General features: G+C 35.1%; 1 protein-coding gene across 1 annotated transcript; it reads left to right on the plus strand.

Annotated features, from left to right (window-relative positions):
• The first annotated feature begins 5,736 nt into the window (after positions 1 to 5,736).
• Positions 5,737 to 17,133, plus strand: LOC127101254 (uncharacterized). Its single transcript, XM_051038618.1, has 12 exons — positions 5,737 to 5,868; positions 7,128 to 7,132; positions 7,262 to 7,321; positions 7,946 to 8,022; positions 10,022 to 10,158; positions 10,322 to 10,366; positions 10,446 to 10,499; positions 14,039 to 14,143; positions 14,245 to 14,448; positions 15,146 to 15,243; positions 15,537 to 16,531; positions 16,613 to 17,133. The coding sequence occupies exons 1-12, from the start codon at positions 5,737 to 5,739 to the stop codon at positions 16,816 to 16,818; spliced, it is 2,118 nt and encodes a 705-aa protein (XP_050894575.1). The 3' UTR covers positions 16,819 to 17,133.
• Positions 17,134 to 17,756: the final 623 nt, after the last annotated feature.

The following is a 17,756-nucleotide window of genomic DNA, read 5'->3' on the forward strand; positions in this document are numbered from 1 at the left end:
CGGAAAGTTCTGACACTAAATCCTTGAGTTGAGGAGAGATTGCTACAAGATTAATCCGGATGGTCTTCCTGGGAGCCATAGCTTTACAAAACAGAGCAAAGTTAAATCCCTAAGTCCTTGAAATGGTTAGTACAATGTTATGATGTCATGATGTTATGATGTTATGATGTTATGAGGTTAAATAAATAACAAGCGCAAGCAAGTCACACAACCATCATTCCTAGGTTTTAAGGCTTGCATGAGTTCCATAGGTAAGTACCCTCCCCACTGAAGTTTAGTTGGTTCAACCTGTCCTAGAATAGTAACCGGGTTCTAAAAGGATCTCCAATCATTGACCTTCCCTCAAGTCCACTTCAGTGCAACACCAAGTGGTTGACCGAAGCTTCCCTAAAGTCCAATCTCAAGGAGTGTAGTATCGAGTCTCAACCAACCCCAGTCGGAACCGAAGTCAGTTATCTCACTACTTTCTAATGGCCAGGATGAGTCAATTAGGGTTCTAAAAGTCTGGTTAATGCTTTAATGACACCACGCAGATGCCAAATTTTTCCTCAAGTAAACATGAGGAACATCAGGACATCCAAAGTGTCACATTAACCGTAGCCATCATTTTAACCATTCCAGTATACGCCGGATAGTCGCGATGATCTATTGCTACTTACCTAAGGTACACTAGATCCGGGTGTAGGATCTTTCACTCAAGAATACCCAAGCAATCCCTTAAAAGTAAATCAGACAATTTTAAATAAGTGATCTTGTTTTTTAAGGTAACCTCTCTTGTAATAGTCCCCAGCAGAGTCGCCAGTTCTGTCATACGGTGAACTGACTTGGGGTATTTTGCTTTTTATCGCAATGTCGCGGATAGCAAGAGTCGCCACCGACTTTTCTTTTATCCAATAAGGAAAGGTGGAAAAGAATAGGAAAGACCTCAATAGATTTTGGGTTCGGGAGGTACATTATACAAAGGGAAGGTATTAGCACCCTTTGTATCCATGGTTATCCATGGGCTCTTAATTGCTGGATCACTTATATTTTCGTCTGAAAAGTGTTGGTGAATTGTTAAAAATGTTTCGAAAAGAGAGTTTAACTTTGTAATGATTCTCGTATGAATGTATACAAAGTATTTATCTCGTTTGATTTTGAAAAATAGTTTAGAAAGATATAACTTGGTAATGATTCTAGTATGAATGTATACCAAGTGGTGATTTTCTAGGGCTTGCAAAGTGTGAGGGGTGGAAAATGCTTTTGGTTATGATCCAGTAATTGAGAGTTATACCTTCCTAAGGTCGTTATGGGCATTTCCTATCCTTATGAGGGTAAAACTGTCCTTACTATTGAGAAGTAAGTAGTTTTATCCTTTGGATGTAAAAGGGTCATTGTAGGGTCATCGATAGGTCATTGAAGGCAACAGTTGTAAGGATACCTTAGCATTCGAAGGGACGATCATCATTTAACCGTAGGCTACACCGAAGGGTCATCGAGGGACAAAATCATATATTCGAAGGCAACATCCGAGGGACTATGATTTATTTTAAAGGGACATGATGATTTAATCGAAGGGTCTTTGCTAAGGGTATCCCCACATTCGCGGGACATGACCGTAATACCGTAACATCGTAAGGCAATAAAGAGAGGTCCAAGATCACATATTTAGAGGCCATATTTTACAATCGATTAGGTAATTAGGATGAATCTCCACATTAAAATTAATACATTAAAATTAATACATTAAAATTAATTAGGTAATTTAGGGTGAAACTCCACAAGGGTATCCCACAAATAAAGTGGAAAACCTAGACAACAATCTTTTCCTGGGAAAGGTGAACCTTTACAAAATTCAGCAAACGGGTTAGAGTACCAAGTCAGGATGCAATCAAGGATTGCACCGCAAAAGAAACCAGAACAGCAGTAGGGTCAGATAAACAATGCATGGCTATGATAAAAACATGACAGGTTAGCAAAGGACAGAACAGAAAAATCAGCGACTGTCCCGGTCGCCGCTGCCTCGCCTAGCGAGGGCTTAGCGAATACTCGCTGCATGCTCGCTTAGCGATGTGCTAGCGAGCGGCTGCGGATTCTGGTTTTGATAACAGCATAATGTCAGCAAGCTTCACACCTTATAGCATCCATTACAGAGATTATGTGGTTAGACATTCAGGTGTTCATGCATACTTAAATTCATATGTAAAACTTAAGATAGTTTCATAAATTCAATCATGATACCATATGCAAATTAAGAACATAAGGTAGTAATAGCAATGCCAACCTGTTTGTAATCGAATTGTAACCTTGAGTTGGCCGATCGGATCGAATTGAGCGGAAGTGACCTTGCTGCCACCGGCTTTTCCTTCAGGGTTTCCTTTAGGGTTTTCCGTCTGTGAGCGCGAGGGTTTGCTTGCTAGGGTTCTCCTTTCGTCCTTTTTCGTTCTCCCCTTTTCATTACTGAAGTGCTGGTATTTATAATGCTCTTTTTCATGACCTAATGGGCTCAGAATGAAGCCCGAAATTTTCTGTTGTCTGTCAGCTTCGCTAGGCGAGCGTGTAGCGAACGTTCGCTAGGCGAGCGTGTAGCGAACGTTCGCTAGGCGAGCGTGTAGCGAACGCGTAGCGAACAGGCCAGTTTGGGCCATTTTCTGGATTGGGCCATTCGTGAGCTGGGCCTTTGTTCCTTTGAGATCAGTGTCATAAAAATGAGTCGGAGTGCCCTGAAAAATATCTCGAAATACTAATGGGCAAATTTTGGGGTATGACACATAGCTAGCAAAGTGGACTACATTCTCCAGCACAACAAAGGTGTCAACACTTGACAAGTGTGATTCAAATTGTAAGCTATAAGCCTTAAGTAATGAGGAATGATAAGACAGAGTTTCTCTTATCCTTGTCTAGAGTGACTTTGTGTACGGGGCGTAAGCCATAGCAATGCAAAACATTCACCCTCATTCATAGGCTTTAACACATTTTGTATCAAACAATTGTCGAGCCTTTTCAATACAACAAACAAATGGCATTACATCAATAGGATTAATGCATGATTCAACAACTTGTTAATATTGATTCAAGTCGTAAGCTACAAGCCTTAAGTAATAAGGAATGATAAGACGAAATTTCTCCTATCCTTGTCTAGGGTGACTTTGCGTACGGGGCGTAGGCCCTAGCTATTCAAAGCACTCGCCCTTATTCATAGACTTTATTGCAATTTGAACCACGTGATTGACAAGTCTTCTTCTTCAAGCAAGCATCATATCATTCAACACTTCAATAGAAAAACACAATTGCACACTAATCATTTTTTCCTCAATGGATCATTAATCATACTCCCATTGACATTCATATATACTTTGGATCATTTCCATTGTAATCAAGTCTTTGAATCATAATCAATTAACTCAATCTTTGTTTGCCTCGTCAGTCCTCTTGTGCTTTAGAAAACCTCTATTCATTATGAGTCTTATCAGTCCTCTTGTGCTTAGGCCCACTCCAGTCAATCATTGTTTTCCTCGTTAGTCCTTTTGTGCTTTAGCAAACCCCTCAATCTTTGTTCGTCTTATAAGACCTATCGTGCTTAGACATAGCTATTGCCTTGTAAATCCTCCAGTGTGCAGGCCAATCATTTCATAATCATTGTTTGTCTTATAAGATCTCCCGTGCTTAGATGAAACTCTTGTCTTGTAAATCCTCTCGTGTGTGGGCCAATCATTTCATAATCATTTGTTCGTCTAATAAGATCTCTCATGCTTAGACGAAGCTTTTGCCTTATAAAACCTCTCGTGTGTAGGTCAAGCATATCTCATATATCTTTATGGTAGATCACCATTATTGGGTTAGTACCACACTCCTTCTTGTTAAGCAACTTATCTTGCCCCTTGACACTCAATCTCATTCCCTTTTGTTCCAGCCGTAGTAGGCTGAACTACGATTGCTCTGATTTTCTCATTGCACGATGAGAATACGTAGGCACGAGGGTTTGAATCATCCGGGAGCATATTTGTTTATTTCTTCTGCCATAGGGCATTTCTTCCATTTATCTCCATGGAATATTAATCACGACCTACAGTCATATACTGTCTTCATTCACTTCATGTGATATACCCATTCTTTAAGCCAAATACACTATACCTTTGTGCTCCATCTTGTATCTCTTTGTGAACCAAGAGCCGATTTGTTTGTCTTGTTAGTCCTCTCGTTGCTTAGACGAACATATCCTTACTTACTCTGCAGTTGTATACAGGCAACCCTTCTTTTTCGGTTATTTTAATACAACGATACCATGTCTTAGACCCCTCACTTGTTGGTTCATACCTGTTTACTCTTGGGTTCATGCTTTCACCCTTTTTGGGGTTCAAACAACATTATTCTTTGTTTTAGACTATACTATTATCACAACATTCTTTTCATCTCTCACCACTAGTTCTTTGAACTATGGAGTTTTGAACTCCTCATTGCACTATGAGGATACGTAGGCATGAGGGCCCCAATCCTCACTGAGAACTTTATCTATTTCCTTTCCTTTTCCCATTCTTTTGCGAGTAACATTTAAATATTACACCTATTCGAGCGAGAACAATTAAAATGGTTCCCATGGAGTACCATGGATGTTTGGGGTGCTAATACCTTCCCCTTGCATAACCGACTTCCTTACCCAACATATCTCTTTCCCCCGAGTTTTATCGATGTTTTCCCTTTCCATAGGGAATAAATAAAGTTTGATGGCGACTCTGTTGTATGTTTGAGCGTGCGATATGTTCAGGTATATTTCTGCTAGCTTCAACTGGCGTCTCTGCTTGTAATTGTGGGTCTCTTCTTGAGCATCCCCAGCTTCAGCTGGCGACTCTGCTGGGGAACTTGTTTCTTGGAGCATTTCCTAGTCGCTAAAAGGAGTCGAGCCTAGTTATGATTGCGTCTCCATTAGTTTAAGTGTTTACCTTTATTGACTTACTCGCTTTATTTATCACATTCTTTATCGCTTTACATATTGTTTATCATGGATATTATCTGTTATACTCCCTCTTGGGATGGGATAGATTACATGAGAGAAAAGCTCTATACCCGAGTTTGAGTACATACACATGATAATGTGACTAGAGTCGTGTTTGACCTCCGTGGAGTTATTCCGCGATCATGATTGACACGAGACGTCACACCTAGAGTGGATCCTTTTGGAAGCATCATTGTCCGACAAGTCATTCGTCTAAGGCAATGGTATCTCGAACTGGGTCATTGACTCTAGTAACCTTTCTAGGTTGCCTTTGAAGAGTAGAACCTACCTATGAGGGGGATATGGGATTTTCTGTAGGAAACCATAGACTCTACATACACTTATTCTCATGGACGTCAAACCTTTGATCCTGCATCGGACAGTACACGCAGATTATCCAGATTATTTTGTGTTGTTAACATATATTATTGCATATCATTTTTGCATTGCTGTATATATGTCGGAGTTTTGACCTTGAATTATTATACCATCAATTCTTTGAATCTATGGGTGTTGCATAATTATTTGCATTCCATCCCCAACATGTGCATTCATGCATCCACATTTCGTGCCTATCAACTAGAAAAACCCACCTTGTCCTTTCTCCAGCCAGAAAAATGACGACTCATCGACACCAGTACTTCACGAGGGATAACAAATCGAGAATTATGGCAGATCTGGAACAAGAGAATGCTATGTATAAGGAAACCTTGGCTCAGTTCTGAGGCGAGTTGAACTCCTTCCAAGGTAATATGAACACCATAATGGAATACCTTCTAGCTCAGAAGGCTACTACCTCTATCTCTGCTGTCAATCCTGCTATTGTTGTAGTTACTGATGCCATTGCTGTCACCACTTATGCTGATGCTGTTGTGGATACTGTGATTCAACCTATGGTGAGTTAGCCGATCTGCCAGTCAGGTCCTAGTAGGCATGTTGCTGCCTATCCCCGGGGTTTATCTCCAAACTTTACTCCTCAAGCTGCTAATGAGAATTCTTTTGTGCCATATCAGCCATTTTCAACCCTAAAAATACCATATCTTAAAACACCATTTCAACCCCATTATCTCTCTCCACCCCCCCCCCCCCTTACCACCCCCTCTCCTCATCCCTCTTTCTTAATCCCATCACCTTTCCCTCTTGACAATGCACTGAACATATTTAAGCAATCACCCTTGATCTTTAACCCTATAGATTTGTCAATCACACAAACATCATCAACAAACTCCTGAGATTTTATGGAGATTAAAGATTTAGGAACTTGATATATATTCAACTATGAAAAATAGTGTGCAACACTACAAAATCCATAGAACTTTTACTACTTTCCTTAAATTTATCAAATTTTAAAATTATAAATATATCATACATATTATTTTTTTATTTTGTATTGACGTTCCAACTATCAAAAATGATAAATTGTTAATTTTATGATAATTTAATTATATATAATATTATCATTAGTTACTAGATAATAATAATAATAATAATAATAATAATAATAATAATAATAATAATAATAATAATAATAATAATAAACAACGTAATAATTCATACCCGCGTTTTTACACGTTTCAACTAATTTTTGAATAAAATAATTTATTAACTTATATTTCTACAAGTTAAGTATGAATAAGTGATATGATAATTTACAAATATATATTTAAATATGAAAAATAGTATGCAACATTACAAAATCCATGAATTTTTACTGCTTTCTTTAAATTTATCATTTTTTAAAATTATATACAATACATATTATTTTTTTGTATTTCATATATTGTCGTTTTTAACTATAAAAAAATAATGAATTGTTAATTTAATTATAATTTAATCATGTATAATATTACCATTAATAACTGAATAATAATAATAATAATAATCATAAACAACGTATATACCCGCGTTTTTGCATGAGTTTCAACTAATTTTTGAATTAAATAATTTATTAATTTATTAACACGTAGTCCTATATTAAATATGAATAAGTGATATAATAGTTTATAAATATATTTTTATTTTTCTATCAACTAAATTGTATTTAAAAGAGAAATTCAATTTTTGTTCTAGAAAAAACAAAATAAGATCATTTAAAAAAAATATTGAAAAAACGCAAAGTTATTAATTATTATTATAAGATTTTATTTTTGCTTAGGACAGGTTGTTATTTTATTTTTACAACTCATTTCACAAAAACATTATATTTTTAATATTTAATTTTCTTTATTTAAATATGAAGAACATTCTTACAATTTTTATTATAAGTTTATTCTAACAATCTTTTTCTAGCATTTTTCTCTCATTTTGTCGCCGCTGCCGAAGAATTCTCATTCTCCTCATTTCTCTCAGGTATGTGATTCACTATCACTCGCCTAATACTTGATAGATCACTTCATTCCAATTTTATTATTTACTGCTTTCAGAATATGCATTGTAGTTTTGTTGGATTGTGTGAGATCGTTTTACTGTCGTTGATGCATGCGTTTAGCTTTCTTAGTTGTAGCTTAATTCTTGGTTATGCTGATCAAGGCCGATATTGCGGGTTTTTCTGCCATAATCCGCTATAATGGCGCTGCAAAGCTACTGGTATGGCGGAATTCTGGCTCTCCGCCATCGACAACACTGTTTGGTTTACTGATGAAAACCCATTGTATACGTTAGCCCTAAAAGAAATTTATAACTGCTTGGGCTCAAACGTGCGATAGGGTTTTTCAACCGTATTCCAAACATAAACCAGCTTGTCCATCGGGGAAATGATGAATTTGCCTTATTGTAAATTTACTGACTTAGTGATTCTGGGCAATTACAGTTCTGCATTTGAAGCCGTTCTTAGTATAGGGTATAATGGAGCATTAATTTCACAATAAATTGTTTCTATCACATAGAGAAGGAAAAAAAGTTCACATCTACTTCATTCCTTTGTTCATCTTGTCAAAGTTAGACAAGTAATGAACCTTTCTTTTATTTTCCAAGGGTCAGCGACAGCCCAGGACAGTTGATTCCATTTCTTCATGCTTTTGATCCGCAAGGTGTTAGCAATGTTTATTCAGGTCTGAAAATTTATGTTTTCGGGGGTTCATGTTCAAAATCATTCTTCATTCCTTTGTTCATCTTGTCAAAGTTAGACAAGTAATGATCTGATCTTTTTGTTAAGTCTTTTGATCATATTTTAACCTGTTTTTAGTCCTTGTGATTTGTAAAGAATCTCAAGTTATTCTAAAGTGGACATGTGTGTTCCACACTCAACATTAACAATGGGTCAGATGTTGAGGCCTTGGCCATATGTTTAAGGTAATTCACGAGTGCGGTCTGTATATCTGCAACTGATTGTTTGTAATTTATTTCCTACATTTGGCGTAGCAGAAATCGCTATAAAAGTATGGTGTGTGGTGCCTATGTAGGAGGATGAATGGGGACCAGATCATACGTATTTTGCATATGGCACATTGACTATCTGATATGATGTACCATTATATTCTAGTTCTTATGCTATGTAGTTTGATGCTGACATTAGATTCTAACTTTTCACCAGAGGCCCAAGTCTTCTGAGAGAAAAAGGGACCAGACAAGAACTGTGCTACCAACATTTTTGTAAGTTTGTAAAGATACATTTGTGGAGTTTTATTCTGTTATTTCCCTGGCTTAAATCAAGTCATTTGCAGGACCGTGTCTCCTTTTTTCGGGGTAAATAATTTGAGAAAAGAAAACAATCAATAGCATTGTCTTTCCTCCCTTTAACTTCTACTGACAACTTTGACTTGTTTACCTGAAATTCAAATGTTTTAAACAAGAAAGTTTTCATCGACTTTCCACATGACCCATTTACAAGTATTAATTTATATTTTATGCAGTGGAATCTAGTAAAATTGCTTGGTGAGCTTTTGTTCAAGTAGATGTCAGTTGCAAAACTCAAAGCCTCTGACACTCCAGATGTCATGAGAACAGAAGACGGAATAGAAACCATAATCAGACAAGCAATTGGCAAAGAACCTTTCTTTTATTTTCCAAGGGTCAGCGACAGCCCAGGACAGTTGATTCCATTTCTTCATGCTTTTGATCCGCAAGGTGTTAGCAATGTTTATTCAGGTCTGAAAATTTATGTTTTCGGGGGTTCATGTTCAAAATCATTCTTTTGATATAAATTTGTATGCATTGGACATTAATTGAATTGAAGTATGTACACCAGCCATGTAATGTGTCTAGCCGTCCGGAAACAAATTAGAAAGACCTTGAGCAGAGCTATAAATATTTATTTAGACTAATGCCGCCAATGAAGCACAGATACGTCAAAATCTCTGCCGAATCATATCCGAGGCATACCGATACGGCGTTGATACGTATCAAAGGAGTGTCCGAATTTATTTATTTAAAAATAAATAAATAAATTCCGATATGGCGACGACACGCCCCCGATACTCCATACAGATACGTGACTATTTTTTTTATCAAATCCTTCTTTTTAATGACCCTCCATTCCCCTTTTAGTAACCCTTCATTCCTGCTCATTCTCTTTAATATCCTAATTAATTCTTTGGAGTTAGTTACCATTTTTCAAAATTGGTTTTATTTTCCATAATTTGTTATCAATACCAATATTTGAAATTTATCGCGTTTTAAATTGTGTTATGTATTTTGTTTTGTTATAATTTTTATATACGTATCTTAAACGTATTGTATCCAGTATTATTCAATTAGTGACATATCGCATACGTATTGCCATATCGGATACGTATTGCTGTATCGGATACGTATCGTATCTGATACTCATATCGTGTCCATGCTTCATTGAATGCGGCCTTTGTGCTGGCCTGTACAGGATTGAGAGTTTACTTTTTCAGTATCATAGTTCACTTTTGGGCTTGTTATAGGTGTATATAACTCTTGACTTAGAAAGAAATAATAAAAGAATCTTGCAATGACTATGATTCTTTTAAGCAATAGCTTCTAGTATAAGAAAAAACTAGCTTCTACATCTCAACTTTTCAAAAGCCCTCAATTAACTTTTCAACAAACATCTATGAGCTTAAGAGGAATTTTTCGTACATACAGAATATCCTGGTTGGCCTTTGCTCTATCCTCTGAAGGTTCCGACGGATAAATGTGAGAAGTGTTCTCAAGAGTTCTGCTCCACCCTTAACTATAGAAGACATTTACTTGTGCATCACCGATTCAAAAAGATTGATAAGGTTTTCTTTTGATCCTTTAAGTATAATTATATCTATCATATTGTTTCTCTTAGTTCATACATTTACCCTTTTGTATTTTCTTCATGCTATGCCTATACAACACTTTTTTTGTTTCTTTTCCTTGTTGCCCTCAATTTTTCTTTATGCTGTTTACAAATTTCAGGATACTTCAAAAACTAGGGAGCTTTTAGGGGCATATTGGGATAAGGTAATATTTCATCACTGTGAATTCTACATATATAATGACCCGGGTGATTTTGATGTGTTCTTATTCATAATTTTTATAGCTCTCGGTAGAAGAGGCGAAGGAAGTTGTACCGTTTGAAAATGTAATGCTGGAGGTAAAATCTTGTTGCTCTTACATAAATAAGTTATATTACTTTTTAATTATCTTGTATGCATATTACTTTTCATTATGACACAAAATATCCACATTGATGTGTTTGGAAGATGATAGGTTCCTTTTCAAATGTAAATTTGAATTATGAATGTGAGTTTTACAAACTCTTCTTTGGCCTTTTAAAATATAAATAGTGTATAATAAGATCTTATAAGGCTTGATCACTCCTTACCTTGCAAGTCCGTTTTTGTGAATTTGAGTTTGGTCTAATCTAAATTTTGAGTTGCTATTAAAGTCTATCCTAGGTATATTGTTGGGCTGCCCACCATATTATCCACAAACTAATCCCTGTAGTGTGTGGTATGCATGAGGGGTTTATTGGAAAAAGCCCGTCATATAGCGACTAGTGGTGGTGTCTAATACGAGCTTATAAAGCTTGGGAACTTTACACCTTACAAGTTGGTTTTGTGGGGCTATGTTAGGCCAAACCCAAACTCTAAGTTACTGTTGGAGCTATTCTAGACCCATTGGACTACTTGTTATCAAGCTACCAAGGTTTCACTCCATGTATGTCTAGACTTGGGGGTAGTGTTGAGAGTTCTACGCTGGATACTTCCCGTACACCAAACAGTCCCACATTATTTAGGAATTTGAGGCTGAGGGTAGCTTATAAACAACAACGACACTCCTCTATCAGTCGAGGAACCTTTTACAAAGGAGTAAAACGGCGAGGGCATACACAAGGTTCGAAGCAGACAATATCTCCTAAGCATGTTGTTTGTAGACTTGAGGTCAGAACATTGGGGCTCCAAGCAGGGGTCTAAGCTACAAGACTTTTAGCCGCATAACCTTGATTGGGGGGCTATTGGTCTAGTACACTAGAAATAGTTACTTATTTTTTGAGAATTGAGGCTAAGGGTAGTTTATAGACACTTGCACTACTAAACCCACTGAGACGCCCTTTACAAATGACAAAACTGTGAGGTCTCGATGTCGGAACTTTGGCGCGCTAAGTAGGGGCCTATTGTTTCGGTTCATCGAAAAGTCTCTTATTGCTTGAGAATTGAGGCTAAGGGTAGTTTATAAACACTCACACTCCTCTACCCACTAAGGCACTTTTTACAAAGACAATTGTGACTCGTGAGGACTATACAAGACTCAAAGTGAACAATACTTTGAAAATGCGGTGCCATGTACTTGAAGTTGGAACAAATAGTGATATGGCCTAAATAGTTGTTATAAGTAAGGGGCTGCCCTCACCTTATAAGTGGGCTTTGTGAGCTTCAGTTAAGCCCCAAACCTAAGAGTGCAAGAAGAGGGAAGATGTGAAGTCATCTTAACACAATCTACTTTTAAATAAACAGTAAAAATGACTAAACCAAGAGTCAGCTTTAATGATGCATGGCTATCCAATAATATAGGACTGCACCAAGGGTCAACTTTAAGCTCATATCATTTTACATTAGACTTAGAAGTCCTTACAGAGCACATTCAAGAGACAGCACCATGAAACCTATTTTGGACAGACAAGAAAGAAAATAAAGCAGAGGTTAGAGACTTGAAGACATGCTTTAGAAGCATATGGCTTTTGTTTGAGTAGAAGACAATATATTGAATGTCAATTTAGCAAAAGGAAAATCACAACTTGTTTAGAGGTGAAACTAGGAGATCATACTATACCACAAATAGGGGTGTGCAAAAAAACCGGTTATCCATAACCAAATTGGTATCCAAATTGATCCACTTTAAAAAAACCAAACCAAATGCTAAATAAAAATTTGGGTATCCATTTTGTTGTCCAAGTATAAACCGGTACCCATTATAAAAATTTGGTTTTGTTATTGGTTATCCAAATTTTACTATGTGTTAAATTTTTATATTTGTATGTTTTCATGTTTTATCACATTATAAATCAATTTTATATTTTAAATTTTTTTAAATTTTATAAAAAATTTATTTTAAAAATAAAAATCAGATTTTTTTTTCTTTTCACCAAAAATATTATATTTGGACTTTTTTTTCGAAAAAATTGATATTTTTTTCAAATAAAATTATTATTTTTTTCTAAATAAAAAAGATATTTTTTATCAAAAATATTTTGTATTTTTTATCAAAAATATTTTGTATTTTTTCAGTAAAAAAAATATTTTTAAAAAAAATAGATTTTTTTTATTTTTTTTATTTTCAGAATATAATTTTATTATTTTCAATATTTTTATATATATATTTTTTCTTTTTTCTGAATATTTGTTATTTTTTTTCTTAAAAAATTGTTTTTTTTATGTTTTTTAAATTTTAAAAGAAAAAATATTTTAAAACCTCATAAAATTTGTTTATGAACAATTATGAGAGATTTTAGAAATTTGAACAATTTTTTTGATGAATTATTTATTTTATGAACAATTATGATTTATAGAGATATAATTCATAATTATTTTATTTTATGACCGTTTTTATATAATGCATCATACTTTGGGATTGTTTTTAATCGAGATATTATTTATGGTGATTATAAAAGTTAAATTTAAAGTGATTTTTTAAAATAAATATTTTTTTATATAAAATAGTTTTATAATTAGTGAAAATAAAAAAGTTAGTTAAAAGAAAATAAAATTATTTTTGATATAAAATTGATTTTTAAAAAATATAGTTTTAAAAACTATTTTTTTTTATAAAATTGGTTTTGAAATTGATTTTTTTAAGAAAATAAAAAATTGGTTTTAAAGAAATTGATTTAAAAGTGTTTTTTTTAAACTATTTTTTTTTTTTGAAAAACCGGTTTAAAACCGAATCGATCCACTTATAAATCGATTTCTAAAAAATAAATTGGTTTTATGAAAATGGTTTTAAGAACCAAACCGAACCATATATATGGTTCAATTTGGTTTGGTTCATGATCCATGCACACCCCTACACAAGTCACATGGTTTAAATATCTTAGGTTTTGTTCAAAATAACGTAGAAATAGAGGAAAGTGTAAATCATTCAAGTGGGCAGAATGAAATGTAGAAGATCTTCGGGTGTTTTATGCGATATAAAGGTGTTGCTTAAGCTAAAAGAAAAGTTCTATCGTACAGGTTACAAATCTAATACAAATACCAATATTGTTGTATGTGTGTTTGGAAATAAAATGCCAACACGACAGTAAACTTAGTGTAGTTCAGATGACAGGGTTGTACTAGATGTGTGGAAGTATTAGTCAAGCTAGTATTGTTGTGAGCGTTAGAGATAGCTTTGGGGTAGTCATTGTCTTATTATGAAAAGACAGTTGAATTCCGACTTGGTTGTTTAGACATGTGGGGAGCAGAAATGTAGATTTAATAATACAAAGGGGTAGCTCAATTACTAGGCAGAGGAAGGCTAAGAAAAACTATTGAGAAAGACTTAGAGGTCAATGATTTTAATTAAGATATGATCTATGATAGAGCATTATGTTTCTATCTTCATTTCAGCTCTTATTATTTTTTTTTTTGTTGCTTTTCCTGTTTTACATAAGATAATCTTAATATCTTGTTTTTCTTCATTGACTGTGCTTTCTAGGAAGTTCCAGGGTCTTCGATTTTGCATGCTTTGATGACTCTTACTCAAAAACAAGGATTCTTTTTTCTTCTTCCGTGTTATCTGAGGGCCGGTGCTGCCCTATTGGTAAGCAGCATATAGTCAGGATTATTAATTTGCTTTTCTTGTTAAATTTTCTGACAGGTGTAACTTGGTATATTAATGCAATACGTCAAAATTGTTTGCAGGACATTGTTCAACCTAAACCTTCCAGTTTTCCTATACCTTCCCAGGAGTTATTCAGTATCCTTGATGATGCTAGTGAAGGAACATTTTTATTGGGGACAACAGTGTCAGTGCAAAAATGTGTTTTTCCTGGAGGGGCTGGAAAAATTGGTCTTGAACCGAAAAATATAGTGGCTTGTACAAGCTTCTTGCTAGAACAGATATTGGTAATTGTTTCTCTTCACTTCAAAATTTGTTCACACATAGCTCACCCGCCTTTTCTTATCTTAATACAGTGTGTTAGGAACCCAAATTCAAGAGGAAAAGAAATTGTATTATTAATGGAAAAACAATAACTATTACAGAAGACGAACCCTATAATCTTAAGCTCCTCAGAGAAGAGACAGTTCTCTCTCTGCCCAAACCAATACGGTTCCTATCTGAATAATTTTCAATGCCTTCTCTCTTGCTATCCCTATCCTTTATATAACTATCATTCCCCTCTAACCAACTAGTCACATCAGCAAATATAACTCATTCCTCTATTGAACACATTTTTTGGGCTTAGGCCCAAACCAAACTAACACATTGCTTCTTATAATTTTGCTTCAAATGGATTATTTCATCTATAAGGTGCTTTTCACATAGTAACACTATATAAAGTCCAAATCCCTATTATAGCATCAGCCCTGAAACCCGTCTTCTTTCAATAGTTAACCCATGGATTCAACATGTGTTTTTTCGGTGTATTTGAAATTATGATCTTGCTGTGAAGGTGCTAATGGAACCAAATGTCAAGGATTAACTTCCTCAGAAACTACAAAACCTTATATGCTGATTGTATCATAAAAAACCCAAAATCTTGATTTCCCAAAATAGTTATTTCAGTTATGGTTATGATGAAATGAGTTTTCTTTCATTTAGGTTAAGGCATGGCTTGCTGACAAGGATGCTGAAGCACTGAGGTGCCAGAAGCAATTGGTTGAGGAGGAAGAAGCTGCCCAGAAAAGGTACCATACCAGGTTGTGTTTGAGTAATACTATAAAAGACTAATTTTGGAATAAAATTTAAAAAAAGTCTGTTTAGAAGTTTGACATATCCTATAGTACTTCTAGCTTGTCACAAATTAAAATAAGATCGAACAATGCTTCTGCAGTGATTTTCATTTTATTTTCTTAGGTTTCATTTCTTATTATAAATAAAATAAACTGGGCTACTATACTTCAAGTTTGTCTTGAACATTTGTTTAGGAAAAAGTACATGAGATACGTTTGTTTATCGTTGAGCGCCTTATTTATTTACCCTTCATTTATAGACAAGCTGAGATTTTGAAGAGGAAACGTCAGAAAAAGCTTAGGCAAAAAGAACAGAAGGCGAAGGAACAAAGAAACAAGCTTGAGGTAGATACTAAAGAGAATGTTGACGATACAATGAAGACTGTATCACCGACAGAAACATCTTTGGATACATATGATTTTGAAGCTCAAAATCCAGTGGAGTCTGCAAAGAACACTCCACATGTACCTCTTCAATTCCCTGACATCAATGAAGGAAAAAATGGGGATACCCAATCAGGACATGATTTTGGTGCTGATCTGAATATTCGACAGTCACAACGTGAACTTGATCATCTTGCAAGATGGCACCAGCTGCCAAAATTCTCCCATCGCACTGCCAGTGATCAGCTTACAAACAAGAATCCTCCAATTTCAAATCCTGAAGTCATTCAGAAATATGGAACCCGCCATGGTCAGAAGGCAGATGGTACATCTAATGCTGGTAAAGCATGGCATGGAAACCCAAAACCCGAAATTGACAGGATGCTTTTAAAAACCGTAACAAAGACTGAACCAGACCTTGTAAAGGATCATGAAGTTTTGATAGGATCTATATCTGTCAATCTTGCCAACTGCAGCCAATCAGAGGGTAATGTGGTGGCATCTCAAGAAAAATGTTTGATTGAGAATGTGGTGGCAATTCAAGAAAAGTGTTTGATTGAGAATATGGTGAAGAAGCAGAATAGTTCTCAGAATAAACCAAAGAAACCTAATTTACGTGCCACTGAAAATAATCAGTCAATGGTTAAGCCTTCCACCGCAGTTAGTCGATTTGAAACTAAAGAAGATCCATTTCCAGTTCAAAGTGGTGGGATGGAAGATGAAGTTAATAGAAATGAAGTTTGTCAGAACTTGTCAAGGATTTGTAGTGATGGAAGTGGTTTTGAAAACAAAGTTTCCAATACAGAGAGTAGAGTAGATCCAGTAAAGTTAAAGTTTTCGATTCAGGATGCTAGAGAGTTTCTTGCACAAAGTAAGCATTGTTACTACTTGCTTGTACCTATTTGGCTTGATCTTTAATTTGTTTTTCCTAATAGAAGCAATTTTGATGCAGGATGGGAAGAAGCTGTCTCGTCAGATCATGTGAAATTGGTTATTTCCCTTGACTCTGAACTTTCTGGGAACCATGAAGCATGGGAATCTTGTAATGTTGCTAGATGCACCAACATTGTTGCAAAAGAAGACAGCATGTTGCTTTCAACCACCAAATGCAGAGGGAAGGCTAAAAAGGGAAGCAATCACAAAGAGAAAACAACCTAATACTAAAGTAGCAAATTGGATTTTATAAACTATACAGATACAGATAGGCAAAGACCAACTTAGTTGCCAATTTCTTTAGCAGAGCTTGATAAACGGCAAGTCTTTTTAATTGCGCCATTTTTACATCTACCGGATATGATGGTTGATATAGCAGGCTTTGGTAGACAATTTCTTTTTACTTGCGGAATTTGTTTAGTTACCTTAAGGATCGCATTTCTCATCATAATTCTCTAAATTTTGCCTGTAATAGATATAACAAATAATTGAACTAGTTAAGCCAACCCCATATTTTTGGCTTTCTCTTTCTTGCTATAACTCTTCAGCGTTTACACTTCAACATGGTATATTGTGGAGATTTTATCATGGCACCCTCCTACTTATACTTTGACACTTGGCACGCCCCCTTATTTCCATAATAAACATGTTACTCTTGTCAAAATTTTATCATTAAGTCTGAAAAAAAAACGATACAAATCAAATTCAGCAGTGTATCTGAAAAATTTGGTGTACCGAATATTTCAAAAACCGGTATCTTATTGCACAACTTGGTTATTTTAAAATGGCAGTTTTTTTACCTTCAAATCAACTTTGAATTACTTGATTTTTAGTGGGTCAGGTAAAAATTCGGTAGTGTTAATTGAACGATTGAGATTTTGCCGATAGTTTTGTACGGATGTGATTATACCAACCGTTTTGTTTGGTCCAGAATAAATCAAAAGTGGTATAAATAAGAGTCATGTGTTGTTAAGAAAAATATCTTACAATCTGAGGAGTAACCTCTATATCATTATGTTGTAGTTCCGCCTCATAATGATGGAGCACCTCTTTCATCTCAGAAGGATGTGTCACCTTTGTCTCTACTACCATTTGTATGTCATTATGAACTGCTGCCTTAACATTAACTGGCTCTTCATTATCATCATCGGTCGCTCATGCAA

Source organism: Lathyrus oleraceus, chromosome 1 (assembly GCF_024323335.1).
Source record: "Lathyrus oleraceus cultivar Zhongwan6 chromosome 1, CAAS_Psat_ZW6_1.0, whole genome shotgun sequence".
NCBI classification, from domain to species: Eukaryota; Viridiplantae; Streptophyta; class Magnoliopsida; order Fabales; family Fabaceae; genus Lathyrus; species Lathyrus oleraceus.

Bases quoted from the DNA above. Each gene is read 5' to 3' on its own strand.
- LOC127101254 (XM_051038618.1), top strand. From the start codon at position 5,737: ATGGAATACCTTCTAGCTCAGAAGGCTACTACCTCTATCTCTGCTGTC. The intron at 7,322-7,945 runs GTATGTGATTCA...TTATTTTCCAAG, and splicing joins ATTCTCCTCATTTCTCTCAG to GGTCAGCGACAGCCCAGGAC. The intron at 16,532-16,612 runs GTAAGCATTGTT...ATTTTGATGCAG, and splicing joins TAGAGAGTTTCTTGCACAAA to GATGGGAAGAAGCTGTCTCG.